The 21,357-nt window shown below is 41.0% G+C and overlaps 1 protein-coding gene across 6 annotated transcripts in view; it reads right to left on the reverse strand.

Moving 5' to 3' along the window:
- Nucleotides 1-21,357, reverse strand: part of stau2 (staufen double-stranded RNA binding protein 2) — a 65,245-nt gene that overhangs the window by 3,753 nt on the left and 40,135 nt on the right. For 5 of the 6 annotated variants that reach the window (XM_011618497.2, XM_003977355.3, XM_029842705.1 and 2 more), the window contains one exon: nucleotides 17,421-17,534. In XM_011618497.2, coding sequence (XP_011616799.1) covers nucleotides 17,421-17,534 — 114 coding nt within the window. Of the gene's footprint in view, nucleotides 1-655; nucleotides 705-17,420; nucleotides 17,535-21,357 lie in introns of all 6 variants that reach the window. The other variant, XR_003889773.1, reaches the window with a different exon arrangement.

The following is a 21,357-nucleotide window of genomic DNA, read 5'->3' on the forward strand; positions in this document are numbered from 1 at the left end:
CATCTCTGGGTCTACAACAACTCTCCTTGAGGTTACAATCTGAGACAACTCACAAGACGGACTTTCTACAACTTTCTAAACCCGGACTTTTAGACGCATCTGGTTCTATACTTTTCAAAACTCAGCTGGATCTGTTTCACTCCATCACCGGGTAATCAGAGGTGAGATAAGAAATCCACAGCTCTGCTTAACAGATGAGTGAGGTGCAAAGACTTCATTATGAAGCACACAACATTCATCGGCATTCTGTTTTCACTAGTTATATCAGCAACGCTGAGATAGTGGAGTATCCACAAACTAAGATGTAATTTGGGTCTCTCAGACACACAGACTGAGACATGTGTGGGAAAAATCTGTATTTATGCAGAGGATGGAGGAAAATGTTAATTATGGCCAAATCCCGAAGGAAAATAAATCCTACAGAGGGTTGACTTGTCTGGATGGAATGTGATGCAGAAAGGAGGATGTTACACACTTAGCTGCGTGCATGCAACTTTAATTATTTTCAAAGCATTTGACTTGAGATTATGAGTAACATAAACCAGGAATCACAATTTATGACCCACAAAGGTCAAAATCTGGATTGTGTCTTACAGGTACTGATATTTCTGGAATAATATGGAGGCATGAAAAACTGATACTCTTGGGTTATTACCTAAAGCCAGTCTCCAGAGACTCAGAAATCAGCTGGAGCCCCTCCAAGTCTGCAACACAAAAATTTAATGAGCAAATGTGTTTTGTTTTTTTCCTCTGTGAAGCTCTGGCTGACAGAAAGATCTAGAGCTCGAATATACCTGCAGAGATTTAAGGTGATAACCCTGTAGAACATGACAGTATGACAGGAGGCACGTTTTACCAATTCCACTGTAATTAAGAATAAATCATCATATGTGCTCAAAGGGTCTTATTCAGCACATACATAGTCCCTTGCTCCCCCTTGACCATCTTGACTACTTAACACATATAATGAAACACAAAAAGTGATTAAGATAACAGCAAATGCCAAAGGAGTCTGGTTATTTTACTATACAACGCATTAATAGGTCAAAACTGATAATTAACAGAGTTCCACTAATTGCTATTACTTACTGGATAATAAATCGTATTCACAATCCTGTTTGTTGTATCTGATCAGTTTTGAAGTGTTCTCTCCCTGAGTAAATATCAAAAACCCATCTGTTGGTGGGTGCTGGTGGTGACTTCAAATAAACAGCCATAAATCAGGGGGCTTGACGGTGGCAGCCCTGCTGATATACGACATGCAGGCAGGCAGAAGGGCTTGGGCACCTTAGAACAGGACACTGAGCTTAGGAAAATACTGGTATATCTGTGGGAATGACAGCCAGGGAGATCATTATTTTACGAATGAGATAAGCTGACCATCATTAGAGGTAGCTGCTGCTCCACTGCATTAACACTGAAAGAGTGTGTTTAGTTTGAGGCTTCAACATGCAAGGTGAAGCTATTCTAGCTTGGTCAGGGCACAGAGAGCAGAAGGAGGTTAAGTGCTCCACTACATGAACACAGAGAACCTTCACATACCCGGCCCGTTTCTGTTGTTGATGTTGAGGAAGTGGTGTGGTCCATCTCTATTTTAATGTCATTGGCCTCACCAGATTCAGTTCTGTTGATAGACTCAAACATCTAATTAGCACTTGAATGCCCTTGCATCATCAAGAATAAAAGGAAAAGGAGCTGCACTGCAGTAATGTTGTGCAATCTTTGTGTGAATGAATTTACAATAAACGGAGTGAACAACTGCTAAAATCACCCTCGTCTCTCTCGTCACAGTTATCAGCATTAATCCAAATGTGGAGGCTGGGATTGAGAACCCTGCCATCACTCCACAAATGGACTAATTAATCCATCTTCCGTTTTGACCTAGTTCAAAGGCTTGAACAAACAGTGGTTGAATGTGATGCCACTGAAGGACCGGGACCACGGCTGAACTCCTGATGCGTAGTGACAAGGGCAGCTCATTTTTCTGGACCTGCTGCGCTCTTAATGGCTTCTCCAACAGAGGCTTCACCTCCATCAGCAGCTTGGCCAAACAAAGACACAGTCCCACAGGAATCCCCGATGAATCTGATGGATGGATGAGGTTAGCTCAGATTGCTGGACGGTTGAATTATACGAAGCAAAGACATTTGGGGATGATGGCAGGATAAAAGGTTGATAAAAAAAATGAAAATCAAGACAAGAAAGAGACAGCACAAATCTCTTACAGAAACTGAATTTAAAACAAAACTAAAAGTCGATGTTAAAAAGGTCCAGAGAGAAGACTCAAAGGGAATCTTCTGTCAGTAAATCTCCATCACAAAACCCTTTGGCCTTTGGCAGCCATCAAAGGCCTCAGGGAAGTCCTAATGAGGTGAAGACCACCAACATATCACACAGTCTTGCATACCGTACTTACATCTCTTTTCTCCTCCAAGTAAGAGGAGAAGAAGAAAGGGATACACTAGCCTTGTTTGCATGTTCTCCTGGCTTTATCAGATCTGATGCTGCCCCTGCTCTGCTGGATGCCAAATAAAAGTATAGAGCCTAGCTAAAGGCTTAACCTGACGACCTGTTCTCCATAGTGGAGCGTTGTATTCCTCTACTCAATGAGCAGATCTAAACTCCTGTGGCTTCCTCTAGGTCTCTACAGTCAAGACTATTCCAAACCCAATTCCAGGCCAAGAGCATCATTGTGAGCTTCCCCTTCTTTCTTTGATGTTGCTTTATTGAGAAAGTCGTGTGTTTAGACTTACATATTTTTGGCAAAACCAGCTCTCAATATGCAGCAACATAAACACATGTTGGAGATTACAATTTAAAGAGTGGTGTTTTTTGCATGGATATCCTGATGTCAGTAGTAGCTGAAATCTTTCATGAGCTTCCCCAAACATTTACTTTCATAAATGCTGATGTGGTCAGAGAAAGGGACACATTTTAAACAGACGTGGATGCTCAAACTGATGGTTTGTATTTCCCCAACTGTATAATCACCATTTTTACTCTACAATAATGCGCGGACACCTGGTTTTAATAGATTCCAGATTAGTCTGACTAGTGGCAGGTATCCGATTCTGCAAGGCAGGGGGAACTCAGGCAATGAAGAGGATGCGAGACAGCTTCTGATGAGGATGATCTAAGAGACTCCCACTAGACTAAACAATGACCATGGTGGATTTCAAACAGGGTGTTTTACAGGGAGGATCTGGGAAGTTAGAAAAATGAGTGCCCTGTTGTCAGAAAAGTACTGGAGCTGGATATATTGTTCTGAATAGGGCTTGTTCTGTTTTCAAAAGGCCATATAAAACTTTGACAGTGCTCCCTCTTTTTACACTCACTCCCCAAAGCACAAAGAAATATGAGATACCAGGGGGAAGAAATCCCAGTCAGCTTTTTGTCCTGTGTTAACCCTCTTGTCACTAGAATGTCATATCACATCTTTCTTTCATATACCACACCATGCTTTGCTCTGATCAATCCATTTAAAAAAAAAAAAAAAAAATCTATTGCAGATTTTCTTGTTTCCTTCCATCACCCATTCTTGGGCTTCTTTCCATCCCTTGGCTTTCACTTGCTGTGAATTCATCTTCCTCCTACCCACATCAAAAACCTGGACAGGGATTGCCTCACCATTCCCGGGTAGCTCGTGGAGAACACCTGTGTTTGCCTGGGTGCTGGCACAGAGTGGGTCCATTTGAATTCCAGTGCAATGTGTACATGGAATCATCATGATCTACAGAGAAAATACACTTGGCCCCTCACTTCAAATCTCTTCCTCACGCTCTCTCTAGATTTCACACCCTTTTCCTCATCACATGTGCTGATAAAAGAGGCAGTGTGTAAGAAATGGTTGCCTGAATCACTTCTTTTTAAACACTGTGTTGACTGTAAAGGCTGATCTAGTCCACTAACTACTTGGCCATGTGTTCATGCTGCCACATTACGGACATTGGAGTTCCTGCAGTGGACAGTACCGTTTTCTTTTTCAAGTCCCCAGGCCTAAAATAAGTGCTTGGCCAGGCTTGGTGGGTAACAGAAATGCGGCCCCCCACGGGAGTGAGCCTTTGCCGACATGGAAGGCCATAAATAATAGCCCAAGGCGTAGCGCCATGTCATGCGTCATTTGGTGCGAGAGACCTGTTTTATCCCTTCCCATCACTGTGCTGCTGAGGATGGCACCTCCTATGGCGTAACACAAAACATATGGGCAGAGAGTGAGGGGTAGAAGCATCTCGGCATACCATACTGATGCCTTGTCAGCAGCCCTTCTGAGAGAAAAAACAGATACAGCCTCAGAGACCTCTTTGATACAGCTGTGATAGAATACCATGATTAAATTATAGCAAGAAATGACTGAACAATATAGTTTCAATATAGTAATCCAGGTCAAGAAAAAGAGGCCAGAGGGCAGAGAAAGTATGACAATTTCCCTTTTCACCGAAAGAAGATGACGCATTTTCTCTGTAAAAAAAAAAAAAAAAATTCCACCCAGAGGAAGTTACGTAGACAAAGCCCGTCTTCTCTTTATACTTGTAATTCATTCCAAGGGGCGCTTATGAATCACTAAGTATTGCAGAAGAGATCTAGAGCTTGAAGAATTACTCAGTGAAGGAACATTTGACTGTGAAGATATTGGGCAAGAGAAAAATCTATTCCAGTCACTGACTTCAAACTTCAGACTAAGCTAAAAAGCAAAGAAAGACAATTTCATCACTTCACACAATCAATCCGTCCAAACAAAGATGAAACCCTAACCCTATTCAGGGTAAAATGGCTCTTTATGAATTATGCAATGAGCCACGGTAATTCCATTCATATTTTCTGCTTTGCATGTCAAACTGTTAAGTCACAAGGGTACCGTCTGCAAAAGCTCCAGAATAATGAAAAAATATGAGTGAAAGGAGCTCATCAAACATTTTGCTTATAAGCAAGCTTATAAAATTCTGAACAACTGGACTCAAATTGACCAAGGGAGGAAAAAAAAAAAACTATGAGAAGTAAAGCCTCAGACACTCGGTGTTTTAACAGTGGCATGATAGTGATCTCTCTCAAGGGACATCCCTTTTCTCTTTTTTGTGCTTCCTAATCTGCTTTCATTGCCCTTTTTTCCTGCAGCACAGAAAGACCAAAAGATTATTTAAAATGTTCCACTTCCTAATGTTTCTACATAAATAATTGTTTAAATAATTGTATTTTCTACAAGGACCAAATAAGTGAGGTGATAAAAACTTACTAGTATTGCCGTGATTGGGAAATTGTGGCTTTACTGGGTGGATAAAAGATGTAGTAAAAAGTGTAAAGTATCGGGCCATGAAATGACCCCCCCTTTTTTTCCTGACAGACCAAGGTAGTGAATATGTAGACAGCAAGTCTGAAGGACAAGGACATGTGGTAACTGAACACACAGACAGACAGCGTTTAACACCTTATTCATAATTCTTTTTGTCCTTTTTAGCTCTCTTTAGATTCATAAAACTCTGAATTTAAATCTGAGGATGCACCAGGTCAGTGTTTGTAAAAACATTGTACGGTGTTTTATAATTTGTTATGGATTCCCACAAGGATTGTGGCTGGTTCTCATTATCCATGCTTATTTTGCTAATAGGTTGTAGATGGATATGTGTTTCGAGTGATGGGAGTCAACAGAAATCCATCGAAATCCACTGGGAGGGTTGCTGGATTTGACGTCCTTTGAAGGCCTCTTCCATGTTTCTATAGCAACTGGCTGTGTATCCTGTCATTACAGCTTACACACAGGGCATGTTTACAGAGAACAATAAATTCCAGCGTGCTTATATCAAGAAGCAGAGCAAGACTTCAAATTGGAGAAACACACTAGACTGTGCTAAATTGGTTATATTTGCTAAAGAAGAATGAACACTTAATCCTGCTTGAAGTTGTTTTTACAAGCCGCCTCACACATTTTACAATGTGGTAAACAGACCGTAAACATCAGGAACGTGCTGCACTTTAAAGGGTAATTAAGACACAGCTAATTGCATTGTGGAGAATAAATCTGAGAGGGATGCCGTAAAGGTAAGAGCAGAGGGACAAACCAGGCGCCACCATTTTTCTTGGAGTAGAAAGGTAAAATGTGTATGTTTGGGCAAAGTAGGAAGTGGAGGTAGAAATAGAGACAGAGTCTCAGGAGAATAAGTGGCCTCTAAAATAAATGTTTAAGTAACTATGCTACATTAGAACTTTCACTAAAAAGAATGCACAATAAATCATAGGGAAAGTCATAGCATGTGTGCGCGTGTGGGAAATGCAGCAGAGACTAAACACCTTCCTCTTGTGTACATGTACACCTAACCATGTGCGATCAAAACACAATTTCCCTCCATTCATGGTTAATTGTGGTGTCCATTCTGTAGAAGCATAAATGCTCCCTGATTTTATGATGCTCTGGGGGTTCCTGTCCTCGGGGTATCTAAACAGAAACTCCACAAATTCATTTTGGATTAAAATTTGTCTTTCTGAATTTGTTAACAAAGTTTGGGGGCATCTAAATTAAACTGACTGTAACATACACAGAAAACTCTCTTGAATATTATGAAAAGAAAGCAAATATTAGATAAGGGCATGGACTCATAAGATATGACCGAGGGAATGGATGAAAAATATAAGAACTGAATATTAAAGATTTAATAGATTTTCTAAATTTCTAAAAACAAATTTGATTTTGAAAAGATTTGTGCAACTGCAGTAAATCTAAATATAAACATTATTGTTCGGGTCCTGTTCTTACTAATTCCACTAATTAAACGTCCACAAAAGCAACAACACTGCCATCAATAACAATATGTTTGACCAATGATAAACTGAGTCCTTGCAAATAAAGCGTATTAAAATGTAACACAGTTAAGTGTGTAACAGTTTGGAGAGCATAAGCTAGTGACTGACACAATACACTGGTGTAGGCCACCTACATCTTTACACAGTTTATTGTTTGGGGCCTGAGAATGTGCTGGCTTCAGGATGAGATGAAAGTTGCTGCAGTAGGAAGGAGGAGTGGGGGTGCAAAAGGGGTCTCAGACAGCTAGATAAACATTCTCCAGTCGCTACGCTAATCTCCGCAACTCCCCATGCGGCCATATACCACTGATCCTCACAGGGGATGTCCAGAACACTGCCGGAGTTGCTGAATTGTGCCAATAAAAAGTCTTCTGCATCCATAATTACAGTTGCATGAAAGAGAAAAATGCCTCCTTGTCTAATTAAAAAATTCAAATGGAAACAGAGTAATGACAGAATCAGAATAAAAGGTTTCATTTAGTCTTTAAAAATGACCCATGCAAAACCACAAACGCAGGTGCTTCTGGTTAAAGAGGGGATGTGTTCATGGCTAATCCGGTAATAGATTCCTGTCTGGAAGCTGTGAAATACTCCGTTGAAATAAAGGGGGCTTATGTCCTCAACTGGACACACTCTTCCCAGTGAGCCACAGATGTCTGGCACCGATGCCACTGCTTTTATTGGGATATTTTATATTAGGCAATAAAAATCCTGATAAGTGACAGTAAATGCTATTATCAAACTAAGCAGACATGACAACCTTCGCAGACTTGAAAACGTGGTGTTAGAAAAAAGCTGTTTTCTCCACAGTTGTCACCATCCGATAGCAAAGTAGAGAAAAAAAAGATTACATTTGCAACTCTTATCTCAGGGACCTTTTCAACAAGGCGAACTATCACTCAGTATCAAATGGCATTAAGTTAATGAGCCAGAGATGCTACAAAGAGCTTGTGCCTCCTATGGGGGTGGGGAGCAAAGAGAGGCGTAACTGGTTGAAAAACCTTTATCCACACCAAATTTGTGCATGTATGGGAAACCTCACACGGTGTGACAAGCACTTAAGGCTACAAAGCTACTGCCAAAACAACTAGCTCCTTTTAGCATGAAGGTGATAATGAATGAATCACATCTGGCTGCCTTAAAGCAATCACACTGGTTTGACGGGTCAAACAAACCAGCATGGAACTCATATATTTCCATAGATACAATCTTTAAAGTTATGGTATACTCATTTTCTGCACAAAATAGAAAACATATTTATATAAGTGAAAGAAAGGCATTACTGACCATTTAATAAGGAAATGTGAATATGCATTTAAGTAGAGAATTCATTTCCTTAAAAAAATACAGGTAATTATGTTATATATTCTGAAAATCCTTACAAGATTAATTAGGATTTAAAAAATTAGACAAGACAAAAATGTGTGCTGCAGAAGACTTAGTGTACTGGATGTATTGTATTTTTATGTTTTATTTTGTTGTATGTTACCTTCCCTTCTCTAATTCCCTCCAAAAGGTTTATCTGTGCATGTTAATGTGTTTATTTTAATCTTTGAGAGCATCTAATCCCAATCGGGAAGGGACAATTGCTGTGACATGATTACATGTATTAAAAAGTCAGGCACCTAAATAAACATGCCTGTGTTCCAACTTCTGTTCTAAGATGTTACTTGGAGCCTTTGGTGCTGATGCCAGATTCCAATAAATCCATACATCTTCATCCCCTGCTTTCATCAATCTTCTGTACCCACACATCAAGATTGCTGATGCATCGCTAAATCACTCTCTCACTGAATCATTTACCCCCCCCTCCATCATTCTTTCACTACCTCTCTCTTCTCCAATCATACTCTAATCTGCCGGTCTGAAAGGTGTTTCCTGAGGAGTGCATGCGGGAAGACAACCGTGAGTGATGGATTGCTTCGAGGTTTGATTCAAGTTGTCCGCTCTTCGGTGCGGGAACAGGGTGGGGTTGGGTAAGTTCAGCAGCAGGGGTGAAATAGGTTTGACAGCAGGAGTGCCGGGTGAGGTGGGTTTGGGGAGGGAGGGAGGGAGGGAGAGGCATCCATGACTGCTTGCTCTGGTCCCTTTTTTCACATAGTTCTGCCTAAAGAAGCAGAAATACACGTCTGGAACCAAAGGAGATTTCCAACACTTTTTTTTCTTAAAAATGCCTAGATCACGATTCCGAGCAAATCGAGGCAGTATCAAAGAAGATATACAGTAAACATCACAGAGTGCCAATAGACCTGGGAAGCTTTCCCCTGAACCAAGGTTTCCCTGGGCCTTGTTATCTGGTTGCATTTGCACCACCATTAGGAACCATGAATAAACGTAATCAGCTTGAAAACAGCATTATTTTCATTCAATTTTTTTTTCTGACAGTTGTACATATGCAGCTGTTAACAGTTTGTTTTGCCTGGCCCCTCCTAAGTCATGCTGAATTTCCTTATTATCTCATAAGGTACGGTAAGGGTCCCTGGCCTAAGGTGCTGGTGCTTCTGTTTCTGACAGTCTCAATTTCCAGTTTCATGAATTTGTAATTGTTTTTTTGAGAGTGTGACCAATCATGTACCTTATAGACATTTTCGACTGTCTTCCTCCTAAAGTGCCAAGTAAAGTGAACAGTAACAGACATGACATTTTAATGACCAAAAGCAAATATGTTGGGCTTTAAATATGTTCGATTATGAGTCAACCAAAATCAAATAAAAAAAGCTTTCTAGTTGCACATACAGTGGGGCAAAAAAGTATTTAGTCAGTCACCAATTGTGCAAGTTCTCCCACTTAAAAAGATGAGAGAGGCCAGTAATTTTCATCATAGGTATACCTCAACTATGAGAGACAAAATGGGGGGAAAGAATCCAGGAAATCACATTGTAGGATTTTTAATGAATTAATTGGTAAATTCCTCAGTAAAATAAGTATTTGGTCACCTACAAACAAGCAAGATTTCTGGCTCTCAGAGACCTGTAACTTCTTCTTTAAGAGGCTCCTCTGTCCTCCACTTGTTACCTGTATTAATGGCACCTGTTTGAACCTGTTTGTTTAACACTATGGCCAAGACCAAAGAGCTGTCAAAGGACACCAGAAACAAAATTGTAGACCTGCACCAGGCTGGGAAGACTGAATCTGCAATAGGTAAGCAGCTTGGTGTGAAGTAATCAACTGTGGGAGCAATTATTAGAAAATGGAAGACATACAAGACCACTGATAATCTCCCTCGATCTGGGGCTCCACGCAAGATCTAACCCCGTGGGGTCAAAATGATCACAAGAACGGTGAGCAAAAATCCCAGAACCACACGGGGGGACCTAGTGAATGACCTGCAGAGAGCTGGGACCAAAGTAACAAAGGCTACCATCAGTAACACACTACGCCGCCAGGGACTCAAATCCTGCAGTGCCAGACGTGTCCCCCTGCTTAAGCCAGTACATGTCCAGGCCCGTCTGAAGTTTGCTAGAGAGCATTCGGATGATCCAGAAGAGGATTGGGAGAATGTCATGGTCAGATGAAACCAAAATAGAACTTTTTGGTAAAAACTCAACTTGTCGTGTTTGGAGGAGAAAGAATGCTGAGTTGCATCCAAAGAACACCATACCTACTGTGAAGCATGGGGGTGGAAACATCATGCTTTGGGGCTGTTTTTCGGCAAAGGGACCAGGACAACTGATCCGTGTAAAGGAAAGAATGAATGGGGCCATGTATCGTGAGATTTTGAGTGAAAATCTCCTTCCATCAGCAAGGGCATTCCAAAACGTCACTGCTCTAGAGGAGATCTGCATGGAGGAATGGGCCAAAATACCAGCAACAGTGTGTGAAAGCCTTGTGAAGACTTACAGAAAACGTTTGACCTCTGTCATTGCCAACAAAGGGTATATAACAAAGTATTGAGATGAACTTATGTTATTGACCAAATACTTATTTTCCACCATAATTTGCAAATAAATTCTTTAAAAATCAGACAATGTGATTTTCTGGATTTTTTTTTCTCATTTTGTCTCTCATAGTTGAAGTGTACCTATGATGAAAATGACAGGCCTCTCTCATCTTTTTAAGTGGGAGAACTTGCACAATTGGTGACTGACTAAATACTTTTTTGCCCCACTGTAGATACATTAACATTCCAAAAACAATAGGCCACAAGATATTTGTGAACAAACAAAACACTGTATAGGAAACTGAATGTTTCTTATTGTTCAGAGACTGAAAAATTGTTCTTCCAGGAACAAAGTATAAAGGTTAGTGTTGACAAGTTATCCCTAAATCAAGAGGTAAAACTGGCCCAAAATGGCGAAAAAAAACAACTTTACTGCAAATCCTTATCATTTGAGTAGCATACATAAAATGTATAATTCATCTTCTAATTTATTAATAACATTCTGTGGTGAGTCTTCATTAATCATCCCTTCAATGGATTCTACTTTATTCCTGGGGGAAATGAGTAAATCAAGGCTGTAATGCATCTTTTAATATCAAAAATAATCAGTTTTCTAAGATGTATAACAGCCCTCCTGAATGCTTGATGATCTTGAGTTTCACAGGGACTTGGTTTGTAGGCCACAATGTCCCCTGCTTTTGTTTTTCTTTAGCAGGATTAGCTCTAACGGCAACAGTGCTTATATTTCTGCTTATGATCTGTTGCCATATAGCTGTGGCATGCTTTAACAGGCTTGTCTCAGAGAAACAACCGATGATTACACAGGCCAAATTATCGGGTCGATTCACTCAGCTGTGACTTTATGTTCGACAAATATTAATGGCCCTTTTTCAATGCAGGTTTAATGCGCACTTTTGAAGGGATCCAGTGATTTAGGATATCTGCAGGTGGTGTGTTTGGCACACGATGGCACACACGCACACACCCAGGGCTGACAAGAAAGGAGGTGAGGCTGTCAGACAGCTGCCTTTGTGGTTTGGTAACACCGCTGCAGCACCCTCTGAGAGGAGCACAGCTTTGGGTAACGTCTGTGCACGGTTGGGAAGGACGGACGTCAAATGCAAGACCTGGGGAACAACTCCCCCCACCCACCCCTCTTTCGCTGTCCTTCTAATGGGGGATCCCCTCCATAGGGGATCTCTGAAGACCATCCCAGCACTGAAACAGTTCTGCTGCCACCTTCTTTCACTCTCCTGTCTAAACCTTCAGTCAACTAACTAAAGAAATGAAGGGAGAAATATGGGCAACACGTAAATAAGTGCACTCCTCTTCAATGGTCCTGATTATCACCCCGACAGCCCACTTTTTTAATCCTTTGTTTTGTTTTAGGGCACAACCCCCTTAGAGGAAATTAGATCTAACACTTCACTTATATTGATTGATGTCTAAATTAAATTAATCACAATCAAATATTAATAGTTAATGATTTTAATTATTTTAAGTGTAAAATTATTAATAAATAGGTCAAAAAAAGAAATTCACTTCTTGCGTTAGCTATGTGACATAACGTGATTTTTGCTGCTAAGTAAAGCACTCCTCGCTATAAAAATCACATAATTTTGAGTGCGGAATGAATGCAGAACTAGAGCAGTTTTCTATACAGTGATCCCTCGTTTATCGCGGGAGTTGCGTTCCAAAAATAACACGCGAAAAGTGAAATCCGTGAAGTAGTCAACTTTATTTTTTATTATTATTTTACAATGCAATACTGAACTATAGAATGAAACCAAAAATCAAAACCTGTTTTAAAGCCCAAAATTTGTTTAAAACAATAATTTTAATATAGTAATACAAGGTTGGAAACATTGTCACTCGCGTATTTCCCAGTCCCAGCTGTGCCTCTTCGTCCTGACTCCGCTCCGCTGTAGCGTCTGTTTCTACTGAAGGCGCAGGAGTCTTTCTCCGAGAGAAGAACATTGTTATGGGTAGTTGTTGGCACTCTTTCTTTTTCTGAGCAAGAAGATTTTTATAAACGGATATGCCACCTTCGATTATATTTGAGAACTGCAATGAACGACTCACAAAAAAAATCCGAGAAGCAGCGAAGCCGTGAAAGATGAAACGCGATATAGCGAGGGATCACTGTATACATTATGCAACTACTAGTAACTATTTTAATTTCTCTAACTTCTCTCAGCATAAACACCCAATTATTACCTACTACACTTATTGCAAGCTGCTTAATTGTGTAATTGATCTACATCAGAAACATCAAAACATTATTGTATTGTGGGTGACGGTGAATCTGATTTTTATCCTCATTTCAACCCCGCTTTTTGAAAAAGAAAAAAAAATCTGGGGCATCTAAACTGGGCAACCAATCCTGTCCACATAATTAATTAGCAGGGCATTTCAATGTTTTGTTTCTATATGTAGGAAGTTTATCACCTGACAGCGCTGTGATCTGCGTGTGTTTGTAAAATTGACCTTAGATAACAGACAGGAAAAATGGCAAGTATGTGACCAAATGGTGTGAGAGACTTCCACAACAAAATGAGCGTGCTATTTTGTGACTAAACTTGTCATTAGCAGGTTACACAAGAGAGAGGTTTGGTCGTCATTTCCAGAATGCACGTCAAAAACAGACTTTAATTCCAATAAAGTGTGTTCAAGAAATCGCACCAAATCAGCCAAAATGTGCTTTTGCTGCAGGATATCCAAGTAGCCTCAGCTGAAGATCTGGAAGATAAGGCCCCAGGGTCTTGGGGTGACTCAGGTGAGGACATTACTGCACGCAAAGCAACCACGCTCTCCCGCACACGCAATCTCGCTGACACACAGACGTTGAGAGAGTAGTGGCAGACAACAGTCACCTTGTCATTTTCAATCGCAGCCCGCTCATGTACTGAGCAGCGACACCTCAGACACAACTCAGTGGGCCTCAGCCCCCCTGGTGCCGCACTGCCGCCACGGAGGGACTGCCAAAGAGTTCAACTCCGCAGAACAAACAGTACGTAATAATCTTGACTGAAATGTCTTAATATGTTTCTGATTCATGTCCTTGAATTTGGCCTCGTGTTTTACAAATGAAGTGAATGAGTGCACATCTGACATCAGTGCACATTATTATCGAAAAGAGCTGATAGTGTGGGTTTAAAGGGGCTTCTGAGGATCCAGCAAAGAATACCATGGGGAAGGTGTCTTCTTTTTCTATTTGTCATGGCAGGAGTTTTCCCTGCTTAAATTTTGATGGCTATTAACCAAAAATATTTAATTTAAAGATTATTGGTATTACAGATTATTCTTGTGTCAAACTCATCTTGGCTGGTGGAGCTATTATGAAGCCCACACAGTGTCTTCAGAAGCACAAACTCGAGCCAGTCCAAGGTCTACCTATCCATCTCTACCTACACCACTTCAAAGAAAAGCATCTATAGACCTGATGAGTTCATAAAAACTCAACATACAGTATAACTCTAAATAACTTGTTATTTTGCAAATGGACAAACATTTTTAGCTTCCAGCAAATTTTGACTAGCTGCCCGCAGGCGCATGTGTTTGGCAGATGGCACAGAGTACCGTATTTTCGCGACCATAAGGCGCACTTAAAAGTCTTACATTTTCTCCAAAATGGACGGGGCGCCTTATAATGCGGTCCACCTTATGTGTGCACCGAGTTCCTAAATCTGTAAATGGTTTTCAGCTTTCACAAAATCTATTTCGGATTCATTTCGGATACAGAAGATGATATACGCGAGAACATTGCTAAATACACGCTAGCATGCATGTTTTGAGCTAGCGTACAGGCATGTTTTACCATGTATGCGCTCTATAATCCGATGCGCCTTATGTATGTGTTAAATACAGAAATAGCACCCGTAACCGAGAGTGCGCCTTTTAATACAGTGCGTCTTATGGTCGCAAAAATACGGTAGATGGCACTTAAGGTCGCAAATATCACTGAGCTGAACACATACAGGCCCTCCAGGAATGCCTGCACAAGGACAAAGATGATGATAACCCAGCACTGCACTGAGTCTTTTTATGTAGGTACTGCTGTGTGTTTGCATCTGTTGATAGAGAGCAGGGGACTATAAAAATCATGGGAATGCTACCTCTGCTCTCGATCATTTATGTTTATTGTGAAGGCTGTTTTCAGGCTTCACACTCAGCTCATGTTACTGTGGTGTATGGGGTTTCTCAATAATAACAAAAATTGCCTTTCTCAAAACTGCAATTATAATTATTTAATATGAGGTTTTCTTAAACACGCAACTGCTACACCGAACAGTTGCTGCTCATGAATTTACAGTGTTAAAGCATAAACATATAAAAAAAAAGCATAAAACATAGACACATATTACATGCTACCCTCGTGAGATACAGTGATTAGACCTAGTTTCTGTATATGCATCGTTGATCCACTGCTGTTATCGTTGTGGGGAAAAAAATGATTTGTGGAAGGATCGCAGCTCTAATCATCTATGATTCTGGATTGATTCTTAAACTTAAAAAGTGAAACTTTACTACTGTTTCCTCCATCTTGCCACAGGCATTTGCAGGCTTCTGTACAAAGTTTTACAGCAAGCTAGAAAATAAAAAGTTACATAATTGAAATTGGTCGATATAACGCTGTCCAATTTAATAATAGCTTACACAAACTGTATTGTTTTGGTGCCATACATATGGCATATACAGTATATATATGGCATATATATTTTACTATATACTGTATTAATTATTGAATGGATAATTGATTATAAATTGATTTAAAATGTGAGATACCCAGAGATTCACATCCCAAGTTATCTTTGCTGTACAGGCACTCATATATATGTATGAAAGCATGTTGAACAAATTGCTTATATAGTGGTCATCATGCTTTCATCATGCGTCATCATATTTATGTTTATAAATTCATGGAAAATAAATGTTATCCTGAAGATAACTGGCACAGACATACAGCAAATATAACCAATTATTCAGAGACAAATGATTGTTTTTTTCATAATTATCATGGAAGATGATATTTGCCCTCATGATTGCCACAATATGATGATATAAGGGTTCTTGCTGGTTGACTGATTTGTTTAAATAACGAGAGTTTGGGGAAAACAATTTTCATTTTACATCATTTTGATCATCTAAAGAAAAGTAGAATGTCTTTTAAGGTTCCAATCACTGTTATTAGCCCCAAAACACCAAAAACAAAGCTATTCAGTGAAAAATGGTATCATTAGATTAATTACTAAAAATGTGTTTTCAGTTAATGCGCAGATGTGTTCTGCATGACGTTCCTCCAGAACACATCACAGGTAATCCTACTGGCCGGTTTAGCATGTCACCAACTACTCATCCTCACAGCTGTGAGTGTTCATGCACAATCACGGAGCCAAAAATGTGATGGCTTGAGTTCTATTTTGGTTAAAAAGTGTAGGGGTTTGGGGTGCTGTTGTGGGCGACCCCTTATTGTTAAATACTCCCTTTGTAGTCGCACTCTCACTGTACTGAAAAAAAGAAAGAGAAAGGCCTTCTCTAACAGTCGGTCATGCCCCAGCGCTCCTGGCAACAACAGGTCCCAAGGACACAGACTTGCCTGGCCTATATCGGCTTGGCTCTCAGTTAGCGGTGGCGACACTAGCCCCCTGTCAGCTGTCCCATTCAGGACTTGGGTCAGACCATTATTAAAGCTTTGAAGACTGCTGAATAAACCGGTGTCCTGTGTTTAGATGATAGAATGTAAGCAACTGGTTTTCTGCTTGGGCAACACGAAACAAAGAAGCTTAATTTGAATATGTGGGAGAGTCAGGGAGAAAACCGGAGAGGGAGGAGAGAGAGACTGGTAATGTGCAGGAGATGTCCTCTCAAATGGGGATTACTTTGATAGCCTGAAAACATTGAACAAATGCCCGCTGTGTGGATGGAACATCAATGACTAAGAAATAATTATGACTGATTATTATAGCAGATGGTTCTGATGCCCTGGTGAATAATACAGTACTAGCCAACAGACAAAGTTTTTCTTATTAATAAAAAAATCTCTACTACTGCTACTTAAAATGATCTACAGTCTCTATTCAATAACAGCATTGGAGTGTTCCAAGTACAGAGAACATTATTCAATAGAACCAGTCACTTTCATAAAATATTTTTCCATTTTAATTTCTGCTTTTAAAAACTAGCATTAAAAATGTGAATTTGCTGTTAAAGTAGACAACACAGAGACATTCACATACACACAAACATATCTTTGAAGTTCTATCATTGTGGGGAGTTCCATTACACATTTCCCATTAACCCTATCAAGAATTCTACCCTTAACTAAAGTCTTAGTAATCCAAAAGTTAACACCGTTTCATGAGGCCGGTAATTCACAACAATGTGACCCAGCAAACAAAAGGGAAGCACCCAAACTGAAACTAGGTGAACGACCCTGCCAACAACTCTCAGGTGACCACCCATATCATTAGCACACTAATAGTCCACAAGGGCTATATTCTCAGGCACTGCCCTCAGTGAGTTTAGAACTGAAGAAGCCTTCTTGAGAGAAGGTGAAACGTCTTCAAGAAAACCCAAACAAGTCCAATCGATGCAGAGATCTTACTTTGGATAACTCCGACCTGAATGAATGAGAATCTACATAGACATAAAGTCTAAACCCATCCAATTCCCTCAAATTTCCCAACTTTGCAGGAGTAATGGGTATTTTGGTCCTCACTATATATCATACACGAGAACAGACACACACCTGGTCATGGCTGGCCTGGAGGGTGCTCCCCGTGCCGTGGAAAGTCATTTGAACCGGAGACAGGGTCAGATAGGTCACATAATCCTTACCACTCTGTGCGTCATTGTACTGCACCTGGAAGAGAGGACAGAGTGAGGAAAAATAAGTTACCAACATACAGGAAACAATCAGTCAAAGCACAATCGACAAGCTAACTGAAGCATTTAAAGTTTTTAGTGGTAAGAGGTTGGCTTAAGAGTAAATCTTGCATGCCTAATTGCCACCAAAAGCATTTGTGGACAGTTGACCTACACCACACAGAAACTGCACTGGAGGGGAAGAAATGTAAGGATGAGTATGTTTGCTGGAGACAGGGGCTTTTGAGGGGGTGCTGATGTCATCATCCCCGGTGACCCCTCATCCTTTAGAGGTCAAATTTGCAAGCATTCCTAAATGCTGTGCTATCAGGACTGTTATGACATGATGCTCCTCAGGGACACCCTGCTCCTGAAATCCAGGATTGTCAGTAATACTGCTTGCTTATCTGCCCTGCTTTTTACTGTGCACGACTCAAGTGCATCTATATGTGTAGGTCTGCATACAAATGTATAGCTGGCCTATTTATGCCCCGAATGCAATCGCAAAAATCCTTTTAAGAAAGACAGATTCTCTGGTTTGTCACACAATAATGGAAAAATAAGGGACTGGAAGATGGAGCGACACAGACCTTTTAGCTAAATTCCTAAGTGGGCTGCATGTAAACACTGCAGATAAATGTTTCTTTCTATTTGTTCGATTCTTTCTCAATTCCATTTCAAATATAACTCAATTCACAGGATTCTGTGCACCTTGTATTTCAAAGATCTTTAAACTGTACTTTAAACTGGAATCAACTATATCACCTGTCAAACTAGGTGTGAACACACTGTGTATTTTTGAGCATCATACTATTTAGCAGGCAATATATTGGACAAATTACAGCAGAGTGTGAACCATGACTGCAAATGTCCAGAACAAATTGCTTGAGTAAACAATGTCTGGGTTATGATCTGAGGTGAAAATGGATTAATTGCTGCACTTTAGAGCCCAGATCAAGAACACTGGGTAACAATTTGGAAAAAAAAAATCTGTTGAGTTAGATTTATATGCTGATAAAAACTGAAATTGGCATGCTGATTCCAAAATTGCAGTCAATTGTTTCCTAGCACATCAAGTTTTTTCTCCACAGCTTCCCCTCAGTTATACAAAATTCCACTGATTAACTGTAGTAAGACATGCCAGCTGATTATGATTGGACTCATCTACAGCTACATGGCAACTTGTTTGTGCTGTCACAATTGAGACAGTGTGGTGAGTGGTGTGGGCAGCTCCCAATAGGTCAGTACTAGCAATACTCTATAGGCCCTATAGTATAGGGGATACTTTGAACAACAGGTTATTCTGTCAAATTTGACATGAGAGAACAACTGTTGGACCTATCTCAACAAAAATTGTGTTCCCCGGTGTAATCTATGATATCAGAATTCTGTTAACAAATGTAAAAATACCCACATGCCTATAGTAATATAGTAATTTTCCCAGGTCAATAGTGTGCATGAATTCGACTTACTTGAATCTAAGCGTCAATAAATGAAGCGACAACCTCCTCCGACTTATGCTTATCAATCTTTCTGCCTTCTTCCTTTAGTAGGTGCAAACTCATTTTACTGAAAAAAGATAAGTGACTTTCTTAGTCGATAAAATGTTTTACATTTCTCCATCTTAATGAGCTTTTGGGCTACTTTCCCAGCATGTTTTGAGACGTCAGGCTGACTTTGACATTAGCATTGCTTTAGAATTGCAAAGCATTCACATAAAATAATAAATCCTCACCTTTAAATCCACTGTAATACATTTGTACACTGACAAAATGATTAAAAAAAGAATTGTGTGATTCTCCAAATCAGAATAGATTTTTCTGCAAGCTCACCTTTTGGGTGTGTATATGTACTTTATGCTACACTTCTCTGCATGCATATGTCCATGTTTATGTTGCATCTGTTTGGAAGGCAGAAATCTACATTTCAACACATGCTTTAAACTCTCTCTCCTTGTTGCAAACACTTAATGTACAGTTCAAGTGAATGAATGTTCTGTCAGTCACGAAATCGATGACCGTATATATTTTACATCCTTCATTATTGAAGAAGACCATAACTTGTGGCCTTTTCACAGTCTTGAATTTTGTATTATAAAACTTGTGAAAGCCTGATAGAAAATGACAGAAATGTGTTGATGAAATACAGAAAAAACAGAAAAATACCGGTACAGAAAAAAAAATATAAGAAAATATAGAATACAGAAAAAACTTGCAAAGAAATCTAATCTAATGACATTTGTTTAAAGAATAAAAGCAAATGCACAGAACTTTATGGATTTAAATGTGGAAGATTGATGGAAGATGTATTGGTTTGGTGAAAAACTAAATAAGCAGCTTGTCTATTATGAATCTATGTTTGAATGTATTTATGTGTGGACGCATTCAAAACATCCATCCATCCATCCTCAGGGTCAGGTCACGGGTGCAGCAGCCTAAGAAGAGAAGCCCAGACTTCCCAGCTACTTCTTCCAGCTCATCCGGAGGGATCCCCAGGCGTTCCCAGACAAGTCGAGAGACATAGTCTCTCCAACGTGTCCTGGGTCTTCCCGGGGGTCTCCTACCGGAGGGACATGCCCTGAACACCTCACCAGGGAGGCGTCCAGGGGGCATCCTAACTAGATGCCCAAGCCACCTCATCTGGCTCCTCTCTCTAAGGGAGAGCCCAGCCACCCTACGGAGGAAGCTCATTTCGGCCGCTTGTACCCGTGATCTTGTTCTTTCGGTCATTACCCAAAGCTCTTGACTTTCGGCTCAGCTCTCTCTTCACCACTATGGACCGGTGCAGAGTCCGCATTACTGTGGACGCCGCACTGATCCGCCTGTCGATCTCCTGCTCCATTGTTGAGGCTGGGGTGAACTCCTCCACTTGGGGCAGGATCTCCTCCTTGACCCGGAGAAGGCACTCCACCTTTTTCCAATTGAGAACCATGGTCTCGGATTTGGAGGTGCTGATTTTCATCCCAGCCGCTTCACATCTATCCAGTGATAGTTGGAGGTCATGGGCCGATGACGCCAACAGGACCACATCATCTGCAAAAAGCAGAGACCCGATCCTGAGGTTACCAAACCAGACCGCCTCAACACCACGACTGCACCTAGAAATTCTGTCCATAAAGGTTATGAGCAGAATTGGTGACAAAGGGCAGCCCTGGCAGAGACCAACCCTCACTGGAAAACGAGTTCGACTTACTGCCAGCAATGTGGACCAAACTCTGACACCGATCGTACAGGGAGCGGACGGCCCGTATCAGCGGGCCTGACACCCCATACTCTCGGAGGACCCCCCATAGGACTTCCCGAGGGACACGGTCGAATGCCTTCTCCAAGTCCAAAAAACACATGTGGACTGGTTGGGCAAACTCCCATGCACCCTCGAAGACCCTGCCGAGGGTGTAGAGCTGGTCCACTGTTCCACGCCTAGGACGAAAACCACATTGCTCCTCCTGAATCCGAGGTTCGACTATCTGGCGGAGCCTCCTCTCCAGTACCCCTGAATAGACCTTACCAGGGAAGCTAAGGAGTGTGATCCCCCTATAATTGGAACACACCCTCCGGTCCCCCTTCTTAAAAAGAGGGACTACCACCCCGGTCTGCCAATCCAGCGGCACCGCCCCCGATGCCCACGCGATGTTGCAGAGTCGAGTCAACCATGACAGCCCTAGAACATCCAGAGCCTTAAGGAACTCTGGGCGGATCTCATCCACCCCCGGGGCCTTGCCACCGAGGAGTTTTTTGACTACCTCGGAAACTTCAGCCCCGGATATGAGAGCCTATCCCCAGGTCCCCAGGCCCTACTTCCTCACTGGAAGGCGTGTTGGT

This window comes from Takifugu rubripes, chromosome 10 (assembly GCF_901000725.2).
Source record: "Takifugu rubripes chromosome 10, fTakRub1.2, whole genome shotgun sequence".
Classification (NCBI taxonomy): Eukaryota; Metazoa; Chordata; class Actinopteri; order Tetraodontiformes; family Tetraodontidae; genus Takifugu; species Takifugu rubripes.